The sequence below is a fragment of the Macrobrachium nipponense genome, chromosome 18, assembly GCF_015104395.2.
Source record: "Macrobrachium nipponense isolate FS-2020 chromosome 18, ASM1510439v2, whole genome shotgun sequence".
NCBI classification, from domain to species: Eukaryota; Metazoa; Arthropoda; class Malacostraca; order Decapoda; family Palaemonidae; genus Macrobrachium; species Macrobrachium nipponense.
In genome coordinates, this window is record NC_087211.1 from 78676302 (window position 1) to 78695991 (window position 19690).

At 38.9% G+C, this 19690-nt stretch overlaps 1 protein-coding gene across 1 annotated transcript in view; it reads right to left on the bottom strand.

Annotated features, from left to right (window-relative positions):
• Window positions 1-3255: 3255 nt before the first annotated feature.
• The window catches only part of LOC135197232 (zinc metalloproteinase nas-23-like), an 86299-nt gene continuing 69864 nt past the window's right edge, over window positions 3256-19690 (bottom strand). The window contains exons 9-10 of the mRNA XM_064224317.1: window positions 11072-11117; window positions 3256-8027 (exon numbers count right to left, since the gene is read on the bottom strand). Of these exons, the coding sequence (XP_064080387.1) occupies window positions 7477-8027; window positions 11072-11117 (597 nt within the window). The 3' untranslated portion in view covers window positions 3256-7476. The remainder of the gene's footprint in view (window positions 8028-11071; window positions 11118-19690) is intronic.

Here is a 19690-nt window from a genome sequence, read left to right on the forward strand (position 1 = left end):
TTTCTTGTTAGCATTAAATCTTGGGCAATTTTTTTGATGAATTATCACAAATAACTCGCATTTCTGTCTCTTTCCTCTCCACCATTTCTCCCTCTTTTCCATAGGTACTGTTTTTGCCCTTATTCTTTTGAGCTCGGTGGGAGAATTCTTCCTAGTAATCTTACTTTCCTTCTACTACAAAACTGACATTCTTTTCTGTTTTCAGTGACTTGCAAGCTCCCTGCTTTTAAGAGACAGAAAGATCTGCCCCTTTCTTTGTTCTTGCACCATTATTTTTCTTGCTTTTTTATTTTTCTTCAGGTATTGACACAACTCACCCCAGTAGCTTGCTTTTCATTTTATAATAACACTAATATAAAATTACAGGGAAATAAAAGACTAATAAATATTGCTGATACATTTCCAAATAAGGGGTTAGCAATAATTATTGGACTTGAACAAATTTAATATAACATACCCACTGTAGACAAGAGATTTCAAATTCTTGTATATACAGGTTGTATGGAAAAACTAAATGAAGATTATTCTTCAATTTAAGCTTGTTCACATGGGGAACACCCCTTCGGTCTTAACAAGAGGATAATCTTCTAGTGCCAGTTACAAACCAGTTAAAAAACAATCAAAGATTCTAAGGCAAGGAATCTGTGGCATCTGGCAACTCGTGCATATACGAGGTGGAAGCTGGTCACTGGCTGGACACGGAACCTCGTGACACGTCTTTCTTTAACTGCCGTGAAGAGTTGACTTTCATTTTGCTCTCCTCCCCACAAGCCAATTTTTTTCTTAAGCCCATGGTTTGTTCCGTATTTATGGGCTTTGTTCCATATTTATCCAGCCCAGAATTCCTGTTCCTTTGGGATAGATGCATATTGCTGTTTTATGTGTAATGCTGGTCTGTCTCCCAAAGAGATATTGCCCCTTCAGGGTGAGAGGAGCCAGCTACATTTTGTTCTTTAGCTTATTACTTTTATATTGATGATATTTTGAAAACATTTGTATTATGACTTTATTCAATTTTTATTTTATCTAGTAACACATTTTCTGGGAACGTGGTAATGTTTTAGTCTTTTAGAATTTGTATTTCGGGACGTTAGGGGTTCGTGTTGTAGACTAAGATTTTTATGCTAGGATTCAGCTTTCTAGCATAGGAGTATTGCTACACTTTTTCAACTCTAATTTTATTAGTGGACAAAATCTGATTGCGTTGGTCCTATCTGCTTGCAGGACCAGTCATGATTGCTGTCTCGTCATTTTGGTGGGGGAGGGGCATGAGTTGTACGGCTCACTCTCTTCCCTTTATCCTTACAGATAAATATGATTCTTTTTGCTCTCACAGGATAGAAGATATCTTCTTTCCTGAGGGAGAGATGTTATTTGCTTCTTTACAGGCTCTTCAGTTGTAAGCCCTGGTTCTCGTTTTGAAGTATGGCAGTGGCGGCATTCTACTCAGAACTTGGGAGGCCCTCTGCTTCGCTTCCCTCTGACAGAGATGCCACTTCACTGATTTTGGTATGCTTGTTGGTGCTGTGAAGAGAGTTTGGAACCCAGTCAGTCCTATCGGCGGTGTGTTCCTATACTGCGTCGTCATGCAGGGATACCAACCTTACAGATGGCTCTCCAATGTGTGGATATAGTCTCTCTCTGATGTTTTGTCATCCAATGATGTTTGACTTGGTACTCCCTTTTGTCATGAAATAAAATTGTAGTATGGTTGTGTTTGAATGGTTTTCTGAACTTACACATTGTTTTCTCTCACTGTAAAAGTAGTCTGCTGTGAACATCATGGATGGGCCTGTGACGTCATGACTTCTTATGACTAAATAGTTTCGATTGGTGTTCAAGTGAGTGGTGATCTTTCTTCTGCTTCCTTCGACAGTGGATTTACTTGGTAAATTCTTCACTATTCTTCATGTATATGTGTCCTGGGGAGGCCCTCTGGTTGCAATAGAAGAGGAAACAACCTTTCTGCCATCTTCGCCATCAGTGAGGCCTTTGATTTGGGCTACCAGTCCGAATGCCATGACATCACTCAGCACTTCTGCGCCTGTGACGTCTCTCCCTCAATGTGTTGCCGTGATGTCACTCTCATCCTCGTCCATGACGTCATCGCAGTCAGTTGTCAACCCATTGGAGGTGTTCTTTCAAGAGATGTCTTAAGGCAGGGGCTCCATTGCCTTCTCCTCCTCCTCTGCCTCATTCTAGCCAGACATTGGAGGATTCAGGACTTTGTGGCTTCTGAGATTGAGAGAGAGGTGTTTCACTATCTTCCCAGCACGTACGTGACTCCCCTTCAAGTGTGTGGATGTGTTCCAGTCTGTGTTCTTCCCTCGCATCAGGGTTCTTAGGCTGGTTCTCCGTCTCCTCAGCCTGTTCAAGTTAGTTGCATGATGAGAAGGTTCCGATTTCAGGGTCAAAGGTGAACACGGCTGTGTATGTGTTTCATCATACATCCTTGTACATGATGGGGGTCCTGCTTTAATTGTTTTCTCCAGAGTTAGGGGTTAAGACTCTTCTAGGCAAAGGTGGATCTCCCTGATGCTCTCATATGGATCGTTCTACATATCGCGACTGTGTACACTATTCGTTGCATGTCCTTGTACGTGATGGCGGGCCTACTTCCTTCATACGCCTTCCAGAGTAAGGGATCGAGAGACTTCAAGGCAAGGGCGATCTTCTCCCTGACATTCACTTGTGGATCGTTCTACATCTCACAACTGTGTACATGTGTCATTGCACATTCATGTAGAACATGATTCATCCCACGTCCATGTACATGATTCATTGCACGTCCATGTATGTACACTGCGGCATTCCACTTTCTTCCTTGTCAAGGTGAATTCAGACTTATTCCATCATTCGAGAGCTTAGTTCTTCTGGTGAAAGAGATGACGACCCACCCAACAGTAATTCGGAACGTCTGTACAATATCTTTTGTCCACAGCAAAAGACTGACAGATGTTCTCCAGAGCAAGTCAATGGATTCATTCAATCAAGCCATACAGCTTCATTGGGATTCAGACCTACATTCTGGTTAGTTACTTGAGACTAGACCAAGAAGGCTTCAAGGCAAAGGAGGGATAAGAACTGGTGGCCTTTCTGATTTAACCATTTGCTAGGCTGAGAACTCAGACATTTAGGCTAGGTTAAGGTAGTTTCAAACTAGTTAGACCAGGCTAAGAAAACCACTCGCTAGGCTAAGAACCCAACCACTCAGGCTAGTGTTTAGCCTGACCTATCCTAGCTAGTCGATCCTACTTATGTTTTTTTTTTTTTTTTTAGCATACTCTTCAGATTCCCTGAGCATGTGCTTCGTGATTCTGTAAGATTCAGTTCGGTGCCTAGCTTAACCCACCTTTTTATCCAAGTAACCAGATCAGAAATGTAACTCGCATCCTTGTGTTGTTATCTCTGAAGCAGTTAAGATCCATCGTAGTTTGTGATATGTTGCTCTGTAATGTCGCCATGGTGGTTCCTTAGTCAAGGGGGTGTGGGGGATGTCCTATCTTCATAGGACTTCTCCACTGTTGGAGGTGCATGTTTCTTGGGCAGCTCATGGACTTCTCCCTGTCTTCAGTGCAATTACTTTGACAATGCACAAACTGGCAGTAGGATACTATTTAGAACGTACCTGTATTGAGCATTTTGTTGTAGGACATCCTCTTGGGATATCCTATTATCTAATGTCTACTTGGAAAGACCTGTGCTAGACTTCTCTTTGACAGAAGCTAGAGGTCTTCTGTTTATGGTTCCAGAATTGTTCGTTGGCAAAGACGACACCTTTCTGCCGCCAGCTCCACTTGACAGTTGAGATGCACTATTGAGTGACAGATAACTCAGTGGAGCTCATGGCCTGGTATATCCCAGGCAAGACAAGTGTGGTGGCCAACAGGCTAAGTCGTCAGAGTCAAGTCCTAGGTATGGAGTGATCTCTGCATCAGGACATAGCTGACAGGCCATTTCACCTTTGGGGAAGACTTGAGTTAGACCTCTTTGCTACTCCAACAGGAACCTAGTGGTCTACTTTTTGGTGGTCCTGGATCCTCTTGCTCTGACAGAGGATGCTCTACAGCATCCTTGGGACAATCTCAAGGTGTACACCTTCCCTCCATTCTGCCTGACCCGTCAGGCCCTGAACAGAGCAATGAGTTCTGGGAATCTCCGGATGACTTTGGAGGAGCCTCTGTGGCCACAGGCAGAGCAGTTCCCAGACCTTTCACCTCTTCTGTCAGTGGTTCTAAGAGAAATTCCCCAATGGCACAACCTCCTTTTCCAGCCTCGTGTGGAAAGGTCCTGCCAGTAGGTAGGGTCTCTATTGCTTCACAGCTTGAGATTGTCAAGTATCTCCTGAGAGCAAGAGGCTTTTCTCGCAAAGTAGCGGGCCAGATGTCCAGCCATCTTAATAGGTCTTCATCAGTAGTTTACCAAGGCAAGTGGGGCATCTACTGTGATTGAGGTCATTGACAGGGTTTCTCTCCACTTGTTGGAACTTCTGTTCGGTCGATAGTGGATTTTCTAATCTCTCAGAAACGGGAAAGGTCTTTCTGTCTCAGCTCTCAGGGGCTACAGGGCTGCTTGGGCTAGTTCTGCGCCTGAAGGGCATGGACATCTCTTCATTCTGGGAAATCTCAATGTTGTTCAGGAGTTTTAAACAATCCTGTTCACCAAGAAAACTCAATCTTCCGATGTCAGGAATCTGACTCTAAAGACAGTTTTTCTGTTGGCCTTGGCTTCCTCGAAGAGAGTTATGATGCTAAACACACCTGGTTGGGGGTCTGTGGCCTTCGAATTTGTCCCAGAATTCGTAGCCAAGACTGAAAAATCCCTTGGTCCATGATGGCAGATTTGCCTCATCTTCAATTCCCTCCTTGAGTGAGTTTTTGCCTTGTCCTGTCAGAGCTATGCACTGCTCTCTGAAAAGGACTTATCACCTAAGGCTTAGGTTTCGTAGACTTTGTTAGCACTGGCCGGTCCAGAATGTTAGTGTCTATTTCATTCTGGCTGCGTGAGGTGATTAAACAGGCATACTCCTCACCTTATAGTTCTGCCACAGTCTGTGCAGGCTAGAGCACATGACATCGGAGGAACAGATTTTGAATGCTGGTTCCTGGCTTCAGCAGACTTCACTTCCTTTTCATGAAGGACATTGCCCACAGGTCCTTGGACGCTTTTTTCTTAGGTCCAGCGGTGGCTGCTCATCCAGTGTTCCTGGCAGGATGGCAGATAGTATCTTACCCAAGATGATCGTGTGGGAGAGAATGAGTGAGATAGCTGGTCTCTCTTGTTTTTTTCCTTTCTTTCTATGGGTAGGTTGAAGAATACACACGTTATATGCTGGAATTGGTCTGATACAGGCAAGTGTGGCAGCCATACTAGTTGCAGTTATTTAGTTTGTTCCTATACAATAGACAAATCTGCTTCTCAGTAGCACTTACTCCTCCCTCTGGCAAGGGCGGGAAGGAGTGGTAATAAACCCCTGTGGCCTACATTGTTTGTTGCTTGAACAGAGAGAGTTCTATTTAGCTTCCACAAATGCAATGAATCTGGATATGTCTCATTGCGTTAAATCCCAGCAGGCTGAGTTTTTAGACGCTTGCTTATCTATTCTCTCCAGGCTTCTAGGAAGGATGGTCGAGTGGGCTGAGCCTCCAACTGATTCAGGGTACTTGTACCTCCCTCTAAGTATAAGTTTATCCTATTGTTAAGACAGAAGGTATGTTCCGTTCACGAACAAATGACAAATTTTTAATCAATTTGTATTTTTCACAGCTAACAAACCTGAGGTCTTAACGTTAACTGCTCACCTCTAACTGGCCCTCTCATATCCCGGGTTCGAAGAAAGACTGACGTGTCACGTGGTTCCAAGCCCATTTAGTGACCAGCTTCCACCTCGTATATATCCACAAGTTGCCAGATGACACAGAATCCTTGACTTTTTTTAACTGGTTTCCAGCTGGCACTAGAAAATTATCCTATTGTTAAGACCTCAGGTTTGTTAGCTATGAAAAATATGAAATTGATTAAAAATTTGTCTCATTTTGTCAAATAAAAAAAAAATCATAATGCTAACACACTATTTATGAGGTAAACAATATAACTGCTATGGGTACACAATTCTTGAATACCAACCCAAAAGAGTCAAGACAAACTCAGCGGTCTTTGTAAACTAATACAAAATATACTACGTACTACACATTATGTACGAAGTCCTATTTACATTTGAGCAAACAATATATATTACCACTAAATAAAACCTAACCAATATGTGAGGGGGCACAGAAGTCTATACATTGCTGTTACTGAACTCAACTCTTCCGTTCATGGAGGCTTATACATGGTTTTAACTACAGAAAATCCTCCATTCATGGAAGCCTATATACAAAGCTGTCACTGCAACAATCTTGACATAAAAGGTTAAGTGACAAAGTTGTAGTGTTTTGCATATTTTTTTGGCCTTTTCAGACGTTTGTAGGGTTCACAATGCCACTACTTTCCATATAATAGAAGAATTTCAAATAGTTCTTTCAGTTACATCTGTGCCATTCTGTACTATACTTGTATTAAATGATATACACTATTTAGTGTTCAACAGTTGTAATACCAGATCTTTAGAGTAATTTATATTTTCACACATACAAACCATAGCCTTTTCTTGAAAGGTATTATGGCCTTTTCTTGAGAAGTATTAATCAGAATGAGGTCGACAAGTGATTGGGGGGAACCCCCAATCACTTGTTCCTGATCTAATAAAAGGCTCTGCTTTGTATACATTAGAAACTTGCAAGGGACACCTGACTCATGTAACCTATACAATCTGGCATAGCAATGCAAGGTTTCATTCAATAGGCCCCATGTAAATCAAGGTATCTCATACGACAGACTTCTTACTGATCTTTAAATTTCACAGCTGAATGATCCACTTCCAAGGCAACTTACAGTATAAGAGGACAGAGCCATTTGTACTTAAAAAAAATCCTGAGGAAAGACAAGGAAAAGTTTGCAGACAGTACCCAAGTGGTTTGGTCCCTGAATGCAATTACAGTACCTCACACCTGACATTATTGTGTTCGGTTATTTGAAAATCACTGCTTTCATCTATATTATACTAAAAACAGTAAATGCTAAATAACTTGACTTTGGCTGTTTACATTTACAGTATCGGGAATATATAATAATCTACGTGTATACAGATTAAAACCTTTACATTTTGAAGCTATTTAATCATGTAAATTTAATTTTTTCTAAATGCCGGTCATACTTGTGATGCTACAAATTCTTATTCTGGTAAGAACTTAAGTATAATACTAGTGAATTTAAAACAAATGAAATGTATGCTAAGCTAAATATTTCAATGTCATCTACTGCACAGTTCTTATCACACAATAAATAATGATAACTGTTGGACTACATGAAAATTATGAAGAGGTAGTTGATGATCCAGTAAAATGGATTAAATATTTCTTTATATACCCAACTATTCTAAGACAGTCTTCGTGGCCTGAACTGCAGTTGATGTGCATAACTGCCTTTTGGGACAGGACGCCTGCTTAAACCTTTGATATATGGGCGTTGCCTTTGAATCCCAAAGTTAGTTTGCAATGTTATATTTTGTAGCCTGCCTTGTAACGATTTATGTGGAATCAAAGATGGAACAGGACGTAAATTTGGCCGTAAGGAGGCTAGAAGAGGTGAAGTTCTTGTCGTTAGGACTACTGGTTTTACACTACCAGTATTTGGCAAAGGTACCTGCCTTGGCCTAACCCAGTTTCTAAGAGTGCTGGTACTATTCACGGGAAATATTGCTTTTGCAGTATTGTGACCTGAAGTGCGTATTACAGTAGAGGCCTTTAGGTTAGAAACAATGGATGGCATTTTCTCATTTAGTCCTGCTTGTACTGTCAGAAGTGATGGATGCAGGATCTCTACTTCTGGATTCTGTTGAATGGCTGGGGAGTCTAACTCAAAGCCATTGTCTGAAAACCAGGACGCAGATGGCCCAGTGTTTCCAACCAGAGAGACCAAAACTCGACCTGAAATTCAAATGTAACTGGAACATTATTAAATCTTTACCATAAAGAAATTATAATTGCACAGTACCAATTTGCCCATATTGTTACTAAACTACTGTATCACTTAAATATTTTTAGAGCTAATGCATGATGTAGTATACACAGAGTAGGCTACACAATGCAGATCTATGTCAGAACTTTAAGTGCAAAGAAAATAGTCAAGGTAAACTACTGAATTATATTTATAAACTACAAACTCAAACATGGAAGGAGGCTGTAATTATACAGATATGCTCAGAACTGATGCTACACGATTGCATAGGATTTCGTTCAAAATTCACTAACTGGCAACCTAACGTGCTCCATATTTATCTATTAATTCAATGTAAAAACACAATTATTGCATACAATAGGGTCATAATATATTCCGTAAGAGTGAGATCTGTCGTATATTTCAAAACTGTAAAATCACTTTAAAAATTCATGCTTAGTAGCAAATATTTGCCTATGCAATAATTCTTTTGTCAAAACCAACATTTTGATCATATGCCTAGGTGTGTTAGAATTTTTTACTTTACACTCAGCATTCACTTCTCTATAATTAACAATTTCTGGCCAGAAAGCAAATGAGGTTATCCATACATTCTTGCACTTCAAGTTACCATATGAAATAATTAATTATACACCAAAAGCGAGCAGAAGGAATTTTAAGAAAATAATATTTTAAGCCAGTTAAAAAAAAACAAGTGTTCCATATGCCTTGATATTAATACTAATAAATATTTCGATTAATAGCCATCTTCTACATATAATTAATAATTAAAATCATTATCTTTTATTCCTCAAAGAACAGGTAACTTCTACATATAATTTCATTAACAGCTATGCTTAGATTATTTTATTAGGTTTATACACAGCCTAAAAGAAAACTTGTAATTCATAGCCCTATTTTGAAAATGTTGTTATGACTGTTGAGCTTATTAAGTCTACTGTTATAATGTTGCAGATGTAGTTATATTGACCAGCCCGAGAAGCATGTTATGTGCGCTGTCATTGATGGCACCGCCTAACCGTATCACACCGTAGTTTGAACTAAGCAACCCGAAAAAAACAAAAATTGTTTAAATCACACAAATTACGAATTATATACCAATGCATAAAAGGGATCATATTTATATAACCATAAAGAAAATAGTGCAAGCTGTGAATTCGCAAACTTTTTGTCATGTATGACATGAAATAAAAAAAAAGTTAATACTACTTGGCAACGTCACATTGTCTGAGAATCTGAACGACACAAAAAGAATCATGTCGCATAGGATTTGAACATCACTGTTGTAATGGTTTATATATAGGAAACTGATACATATTTGTTCATTCCGATTTTCAACAGCAGCATGACAGTTGTAAAAGTTCACTGCTAATTTACCATGCATTACTATTTGGCTAGAAACTTCATTTGAACAAAAAAACTCAGAAAGGGCAGCTCATTGTATATTGTTGTAACTAGCAAAATAAAATATATATATAATTTTTAAGGTAAAATAAAGCCATTTGGTTTCATGTAACTTTAACTTGTTTCATGGATATACTAGGTTAACTTGCATCAATTCAGCTTCAAAATAATGTAAGTTCCGTACCCTAGCAAGAAAATTACTTTTACTGCAACTGTGAGCACTGAAAGGCAAATATCGCTAAGACTTAAGTAGTAGTTGATGTGCTATATGAATTCTGCAAAAGCCAACGAGTCTTGAAGTGTTAAAAGATTAGACAATTTAGAGCTTAACTTTTGAACAGAAATGCTCTAAATACTGTAGTTTACAAGAAATTTAGTTTCCTCAAATCTAGGCCCAGATCTGTCACTACGAAAATCTGGTGACTTTCTTGACTAAATTAAGTTATTCCACAGAACTTTTGAAAATATATCAGTTAATTTCCTTTAAACCTGCTGACGTATAAAACTTAAAGGGGAACCACTCCCTAATGAGATTTTACTATGTCATGGACACTGATGGACAATACTTCCTAAGGATTATTTTCAACATGTACTCCAGTTTGTAAATTTTCATCCATTTTCTTTTCCCTACACTCAAGTCCATTTTCATCAGTCAATATCTAATCTTTCATGCTAGTCATATGAGTAAATTATATGATAAACAGTTTCTTGACAAAGATACATATGATATTGGCTACTTTCTTGACAAAGATACATATGATATTGGCTACTTTCTTGTATTACGTAGCCTGTCTTCAGCAATATTAAAAATGGTGAAATTCCAATGACGTTCCCTCGAGTTTTAAAAGCCACAATACAAGACTTACCTTTATTTATTGAAGACAGGTCAGTTTTCAAAATAACTGCGTCAGTTTTGGTCATTCTTTTAGAGAATGTCTTCCACAGTCCTTTGCAAAACACTTTCACACTGCTATTGTGAAGTGATCTCCACAGTTTTAAATTCAATGTAAGGAAGAAAATCTAGAGGAACAAGTCTTATCAATATGGCATGTGTCAAAGGCGCACTCTACATTATGCACCAGGATTGATTTCTGACCACGTTTCAATATAATTAGGATTATTTAAGTTCATTGTCACAATAAAAACACATCTAGAATGCGCCTTTGAGAAGTCTTGGTCATGTCAATATAATGTTTTTGTTTCAATACTATAAGTCTGTCTTCAGAAATTAAAACCTTCCATTCACTATCATTTTGTACTCAGTGGTGTCCTCATATGCACAGCTATAATAGAAAAACGACAATTTAGGAGTTGACAATGGCCATTCTTTACAGGCCTAATAAAAGTTACTGGGGAATTGTACTTTCTACAAAACTGAGATTTTTTATTAAGACTTTATCCACTCTTCTGTTTAAGGTTTATAGTAAATCTCATGAAATATAAAATACTGTACTGCAGTTAAGAGAGTTATAGCAATCTGAATGACATTTTTCAACTGGGAGACTAAACGTAATTTATACACTATTTGAGTCATCATGTATACTCTGCTGAATGTTGAAGGTAATTTGTTAATCACAAGAAAGTTCTGAAAAAATTTGAAATACTGTACCTTGGCGTGCACATCTGTACAGATGATTTAGCTTTTGGTAATCAATCTGAAAGAGAGCGTTTAATTAACCATTGGCTATTTTTGAAATGTAAGAGAAACCAATTTCATAAATTATGTTGACACTTTCTGGAAAACCCTTTTATCATTTATTGTAAATCAGACCAATTCATCAAAAATTTTTCTGTTCATGTCAGGGTAAAAGGGATTTCCTTTTTATCAATTTCAATGCTATTTGCATAAAAATTACCATATCAAAAGCTAGTCCAATCATTGGAACTTGGCAACAAGGTGAATGGGGGTTTGAGGGAAACCACTCACTCAGTTAACAATGTCACTTTTCCCTTATGCAAAAGAATCATAAAGATAGGACTTTAATAAATAACCATGTTTGCATATCTATGAAAAATGCTAATTATTTTAATATAATATACAACTTGTTCCAATGACAATGCAAATTTTGTCTCGCGTGAAGAACCACTCCTATGCAACAAAGCTTCACAAGGTTCACTGCCAAAATCTGGGTTAACCGCTAGCTTTGATAGCCATTCACGCAGTTACCCCCATGGCAATGTGTTTACCTCCTACTATACTTTATTTTTTTCCATCTGTCCATCCGCCTGTGGTGTTTTCGCATGGTAACACTGCGTCCCGAGCTTTAAATAGTTACGCTATGTGTAAGTTTTAGGTAAATAAAAGGATATCTGGGTGTACATTTGCAACTGAAAAGTGTTTTAATAATTTACTATATGCGAATTACACCGTTAATATTCGAAATAGGTATTATTTAAAGCCCGCAGTGTTACCATGCGCAAACACCACAGGCGGATGGACAGATGGAAAAAAACAGAGTATAGGTTTACTGTTCACTTGTTTTTCACTGCACGCTCAGTCAAAACAAGCAAGTTTCCGAGAATAAAGTCGGACACACTCCAAAACTCTTGAGCCTTTCCCTTAAACTAGTGACCTTTCTTAGCAATTGGTAGACCAGCATTGTTCTTATCATAATCAGTAATGGACTCAACAATGTCATGCCCTACCACTAAAAAGAAACTGCTGACTGTCAAATACAACTATAAGCTGAAGCTAATGGTTAAGGGAGGCATACTGGGAAAGATTTCACAAAATGCCAGATGACAGCACCCTTAGGAGCTCCTTCATATCCTTGGGATATCTTTAAATTAATGCTAGAGAAGTAGGGACTGAAGCAGGTGAGACTGTGGATCGCTTTCTGACCAACAAACATCCTTCTTGGACTGAACAATGTGAGAACAGGCAGACACCACCCCAAAAGCAGCAGCAGGGTCAAAGTAAGCACAGGTCAGGGAAGAAGTGGTGCGAATAGCAACATATTCTCAGAAGACCCTAATGTAACCTTTGACTTCTTCCTCCTAACCTGTGTATCTTCCACTGGGTAGGAAATCAAGAGATATGCTTAACACAGTTCAAGGACAGCATACACTCCTGATCTATGCAATCAGTACATAGAATGAGGGTCTACAGTTACAGACAAATCTAGTGATAATTTAATCTTGCCTGGAACATCTACACCGATCCAGAGAATTATCAGGCACCAACCTTGTCACAGTCAAAACCACAATACAGTAATCCACAAACAAGCCAAAGTTGTCAACCATTCAAAATTAGAAAATAAAGCACATGCATTTGCTTCAACCACTACCATGATCAGAGCATTTCCAACAGTATCTGCACAGTATGGTAGCTGAAGACAAAAGTGATTCAATTTACTGTTTACCCACCACTATTTAACTACCCTTTTTTCTTTTACCAAACTTTAAAAAGAGCACCAGCTTCCAAAGAAGATAACTGTATTTTTATATGGACAAATCATTGTATAAATTTTAAAATATACCCCAGTTTTTTACGTTAAGTACAGAACGTAGAGTGCTCAATTGCTCTCTTGACCTTGGAGGCCATTCTTTAGCCATAAATACCTTCATCTTTTTATGTTAAGTATAATGTAAGGAATAAAGTATAATGTAAGGAATAAAAATGCTACTTTCCTAACAAATTTCATAAAAGATAACTTTTCTCCCCATTCTTAACGATAGCTTGCCCCATTGAATTATTGGAAGGTTATCTTCTCACTGCATTAGACTTGTACCTAATTACCTAATTGTCTTATCTCTTATGGCATACTCTTCACTATTATCATTATTATTTTTAAAGTATTTTTATTAGAAATAATGGCTGTTTCTGCTGCATTTAATTTATATTGTCTTATTTATTCTTCTTAATACATTCATATCTTCTTTACATCAGCATGTAGCTGGTGTATCAATTTCCAGAGGACATGAAAAGTTTTCTTATTATTCCAATTTTATTACCTGTGGTTTTTTTCAAACACGCTCTGGTGATTATCTTCAAAGAATGAATGGATTGACATACTAGTTACATGAGTATTTTTGATAGCGTAGTTGCTGACTCGTCCTCAAGGGAGTACCCTTTCCGTGGTCTATCCAAAGCTCCATGGTGACCAGACTAATGTCAAAGAATTCTCTTAACTGGTCTTATGGCTGGGTATTGTGTTGTAATGATAAACATTATAACATGTGATAGAGTATAAATGGACTCAGGAAGAAAGGGCACTTTCTATTATCCTCAGCGAACGCTAATACACAGTTTACTTACTAAGTCAAAACCGCAAGAAGAGGAGGAGGTTATGCGCATACGCACCGTCACATTGTTTACGAACGACCAAAATCTGACTAAGACCCCATTCCTTTTTCTAGTCTTTCAAGAAACCAGAGCTCAGATAAGCCCTTTCTACGCTTATTGATTCAGCCACTTCTTCATTTATTGATTCAACTAAGTGCATAGTTGTAAGTTCCAGTTAAAAATTTTTTAGTTTACAGTGGAACAATGACTTACAGTGAAAAACTGTAAAAGGCTTATTTCGCCAACGCAAGTTGCACTTCTTACGATTTATAATCTTATGCTAAGTCCAAGAATTTTGTTCTTCGCTTATTAATTTCATTACCAAGGATCATGGAAACATACGCTGAAAGGTAAGTGTACAATTTTAGGTTTCAGTTAAAAATTTTGCAAGTTTATAATGTGGAACAATGATTTTTGTGTGCGAGAAAAGCCGTAAACCGTCGATTTTTGCCGTACATGTCGGCACTGGCGATTTAGGATCATTAGCTCCGTGAGTTTCATTCTTCGCTTATTGATTTCATTGCCGAAGTTCATGGAAACCTCCAACTTGAAAGCTGAGTATGTAAATTCAAGTTCCAACTAAAAATATTTTAGTTTAGACCATGGAACAGTTGTATTAATGTGTGGAAAGCAGAAAACCGGTTTTTTTCACCAATACATATCGGCACTTTTCACAATTTGCACTCGTTAGCTGTTTGTAGAAGTGAAAGTTGTTTTGAATAGTCGCCTACAATCTATGTCGATTTAGTGAGTATGTTAGCTAGATTGTAATAGATATCTGTAGCCTATAACCTAGGATTATGTATCCTTTAGGATGAAGAAAAAAATAACCTGGATTAAGCACTAAACTTAATTAAGGTAAGATTTAGGGACATATCCTGTTAAGGCCTGTCCACACGAGCAGGCCTGATCGGCGTACTCCCGGGTTGACGGGCAAATTCTGGCGGGCGTACCCGTGAATATTGTCCACACGGGTGAGGCGATGGAGAGGTGGGTTTGCCCGACGATGCCAGTAGTGTTCAGTGCTGTACGATAAACGTGCCTACCACAAAGAAGATAGTGTAGCACAATAATTGCTTTGTGCGAGATGAAAAAGAAGAGATTGTGGTGCAAAAAATGGCTCAGTAAAAGAAATGTATTTGGTTAACGTATGTCTGCCAGGGTCGAAGCTCAAGCCATCGGGCACCACCATGGTGATTTTGCTACAAGACCCATCAGGCAATTTGACGGTTCGCCGTCAAGTGTGCCCGTTAAGAGGGGAGGTCAGCTGATCAGGCCCAGTCGTGTGGACAGGCCTTTAGGCTATAGGCCTATAGTCAGTAGCCGAAGTTTACACCAAAGACCTTAGAATTAGATAAAAGGCTACAGACATTTTCATTTTCACTTTCTATATAGCCTGTATATTTAAGCATTGTCTTAATACTGTAGGCTATCATGTGCATACCCTTGAGAGGGAATCAGATAATTTACGTTGATTTTGAACAGTGACCCTAACTAGATGATAGGCTAGCCTAGCTTTAGTAGACTTAAATGAGAATCAGGAGGACAATAATGGACACTAGGTGATAGCCTAGCTATAAAGATTCACATTAGTAATTTACTGTTTTATATGGACCAAAAACAGTGCATAGACCAAAATTTAATGGACTATGAGGTAGTAGCCTATCTTGAAGACTACAAATTACACCTGGTTAATCCCAGACCTCTAAAGGTAAATTAATCAGGATTAGACAACCTATACTAGGTGATACCCTTACTATAAAATTACACATCAGTGAGTTTCATATTAGAAAGTTACTGTTTTATATAGTAGACCAAGTAGCCTAGGGCTAGATATAAACAATCCGAGTTAGACAAAAGATGTTAGCCTAACTACGAATTTACATGAAAGTAACTGTTTTTATATAGCTTTTAATTTGATCTAAAATAATCTGGATTAGGCAATGCCCTATACTAGGCTAGAAGAACAATTTAGGAAACTTCTTTTTGTTGCTGTACTAAGTGGTAGTTTAGCCTGAATAGCCTAGGACGGGATATAAACCGTATCGTAGGCGTAATTAATTAACCCAAAGCATTTAAATACAGTGGCTTGGGCTAACTACAGAAATTAGTACATAGGATATTAGTCCAAATGATATGAGAATTAAAATTAAAATTATACATAGGCTAGATAATGCAAAAAGACATATATTGCACAGCCATAGTATATATATGGCTGTCAAAACTAACTTAAATCTCAAAGGGCTTATGTTAACATAGATTTCTAATAGAATCTATTACAAATATGGAAACTGTATGAAGAACTACAGAGGTGTCCCATGATTTAATACTGACTGGCTTCTAATAACAACTTGCTTTATATCACTACAGGGCTGCCATTATGCAGGACCCTCAGTTCAAGTGTTCTGTATTGCTTGGGTCATTTTGTGCTAGTGGATATGGCTCATACCAACTGCAAGCAAGTTTTAATGATGAAACTGATTCCTATGGTTCAGCATAAATTGTCTTTCCGGCAAAACTACAGCAGCAGATATGTAACCCTTTTTTCTCAGACCGAGATTTATGATTGGGTCAAAACCCAGTAACCTCCAAGGTGTTTTATGTTTGGGCAAAAACCCAGTAACATCAGTCCCCACTACCTCCCAGGTTAAACCTGCAGAGGAAACAGAGGGATTTTTATATGAGGGAGGCATTCTTACTATAGAATACGAAGGGGGCATTGCCACTGAAATGACCCTGCCGAATCCAGATGGGTCAGGGACACAAATTTGAGGTAGCCATGGGAGAACCCTTATAGAAGAAATTCTATCCCTATTTATAGCTATCGATGCTGAAGAGGATCTTTTCCCCCAAAAGGGATACTAGGATCCATCTGACTCCAACTGATATTACTATATTTCTGTAGGGGTATTGTAACTTACCCAGGACCTCTGTCCCTTTAGTAACAGGCAGTTACAGTTCAGTTGTTGAATCTCAGTCAAAATGTGCAAGCTTCCCCAAATGGGATACACAGCTTGCGGCATTTGATCAATTCCATAAGGAAATTAGGATCCTTCCCCATAAGGGATACAAGGATCCACCTGAACCCAGTGGAAATGACAACAGTCCTTACCTTACCTTACATCTTGTTCGGGTTGCCCAAGGTCCCTCAGTGTGAGGCACCTCTAATGTCTACCAGAGAGTTGCTAGTACATCTTCCGGTATATTTTGCATCTTCCAATCTTGGATGGTCTGGGAGATGCAGCTTAGATATTGGTCGAGCTTATTCTTAAACACATGTACGCTCACTCCTGATATATTCCTCAGATGAGCTGGCAACGCATTGAATAGACGCTGCATTATCAATGCTGGTGCGTAGTGGATTAATGTCCTGTGTGCTTTCCTTATTCTTCCTGGTATAGTTTTGGGCACTATTAATCTACCTCTGCTTGCTCTTTCTGATATTTTTAGCTCCATGATGTTTTCGGCTATTCCTTCTATCTGTTTCCATGCCTGAATTATCATGTAGCATTCTCTTCTCCTTTCTAGACTATATAATTTTAAGGTTTGTAGTCTACGAATTTACATATTGAAAATGTTGGGGAGATACTTTGGTCTTGATCCTGGAAGGAATCTCTGGCGATACAGGTCACCCTGACTCCTCAGTCTGTATGAATGATAATACACACAAATGCCTTGTTGACAGGTTGGGAGGAGCGTCAGGTGGCAAGGAGGTCTTCAGCTACTCCAAGGAATTGTCATATGAATTTCCTGGATCTGATAGCTGCCTTTTTGTCTCTCAAATAACTCAAACCTCTAGATGAGACACATTTAGTTGGTTCTAGACAACACGACTGCAATGTCCTACATTAAGAGGTCGGGATAATACCCACCTCCTCTCCATATGGTAATGCTAGCCATCCTTCGATGGGACAAGAAAGGAAGTGGTACTTCTCTGCAATTCACATTACGGAGTGTCTTAATGTAATATAGACTCGCTATCAAGGAAAATGACATCCTCAACAGAGTGGAATTGGACAACCACTCTCAGAAAAAAGCCAACATGCTTCTGCAAATGGAAGTGGACTGTTCGCCATATATGAGAATCACAAACTACCAGGCAAGCAACAGCAAGAGATGCTTCCTACAAGACTGGAACAGATGGAGGATGATATACCCTTTCCTCCATAGTTCCAGATTTCGAGGGTGTTGAGCAAACTCCTAACCTACTAAGGAACAGCTTACTTAACAGCCCCAAACTGGCAAAACAGGCATTGGTTCCTCGTACTTAAATAACGGGCAAAGTGATAAATTCCTAAACTGTTTGCTGTTTTATCCCAGATAGTGGGAGGGAAAGTCGTTTTAAGGATCCTCCTTTCTAAGCCAAGACCTTCATGAGTGGATTTTCTTAAACATCTATACCGTGAAAATTACTCCCCCAACATTGCTAGGTACCTGGTGCAAAAATTACAGACTTCATATATCTGACAATACCAGTATGTACGGAAGATAAAGTTACATTATATCCATACTGAGAACCCAATAAAAAATTCTAGGGAAACAAATCTTAAAATTTCTCAACCCTTTTGAAGACAAATGCCTTGCAGTTACAGCAATCATGGAATACAAGGCAGCATTAACAGAATCATTGATTTGTGATTTCGTGATTTGACTCTAATATAAGAGTTGTCACTTCCCTTCTGCAGTCCTTTACACTACAAAGATCCCCTCTAGAAGGGTTCCAGTTACTTGGTCCTTGAACAAGGTGCTTAGAATTCGATCAGCCCCGCAATTCAGTGGACCTGAATTGATACAAACCACGGGTCTTCCTATTAGAGGGGGACAACCACAATTCACAAGCTACAGTATGCAATGTTCTTGATTGCATTAGTATCAGGAGCTCATATTAGTAAACCAGGATCTCATAGACGGAGATAATACATCAAGCAAAGAGCTGACAATCAATTTTTATTGTCCTCTGGCCTGTCATTCCTGGCCAAGAATGGGACTTCTTTAAGAAGGAAATCTCCTACTCTTAGTAAACTAGAATTAGCAGACAACATTATGCCCAGGTAGGTGGCATATATATTCTTGGCTCATAGGCGCTACAGCAGCAAACCATGGGTCTTCCCAGCAGGCGGGTATGCTAATTATCGCTGGGGAGGGTTTGACAATACTGCAACCATACCCAGCATCCTTAGGTAAGTCATCAGAGAAATTCACCCTATAAAATGTAAGTTTGCACTTAGTTTCTTGTTCTTTGCTATCAAACCTAAAGGTATTTGGAATAAAAAATGGGGCCTTGAAACTAGTGGCTTGACCCTGGACCAAAAATGTTTTTGGGTTGTTATGATTAGAATCCAAGAGCTTTTCATCACCTGTCAATTTCTTTGTAAAGCTCCTTGAGGATGAGACAGTGACAATGCTATAAAAAGAAACTGGTTTTGATGTAGGAAAAACCTATTTTTGGTAGTTACCATTGAGTCCTCAAACCATCCCCCTCTTCCCTGATGAAAAGACATGGGTTTTGGGTATGGCATCATTCTACATTGACCAGCAGAAAGAAAAGGCGTCTAGGTCGGATTTTGGTTCTATGCAAACAGTATGACAGTGTGTAGGCACTTAAACACTTCTTGCAGTTTTGACGTAGTAGGTAAACTGGGTATTAGTGTTCACTGAGGATAATAGAAAATTCCCTCTATCTCGTGTTATGTTTATCATTATGTCATAATACCCAGCCATAAGACCAGTGAAGAGAATTCTTTGACATTAGTCCCAAGGTCACCATGGAGCTCTGGATAGACATGGAAAGGGTACTCTCTTGAGAACTCAACAGCGACTTCCTTAAGTAGGCTTTTCCTATGTCAAAACCTGTTATATAGCAAGTGGGGGTGTGTGTACAATTGACATATTGGTTATTAAGTTACATTTTGGTTGGTCACAGGTTGTTGAAGCAATTTGTCC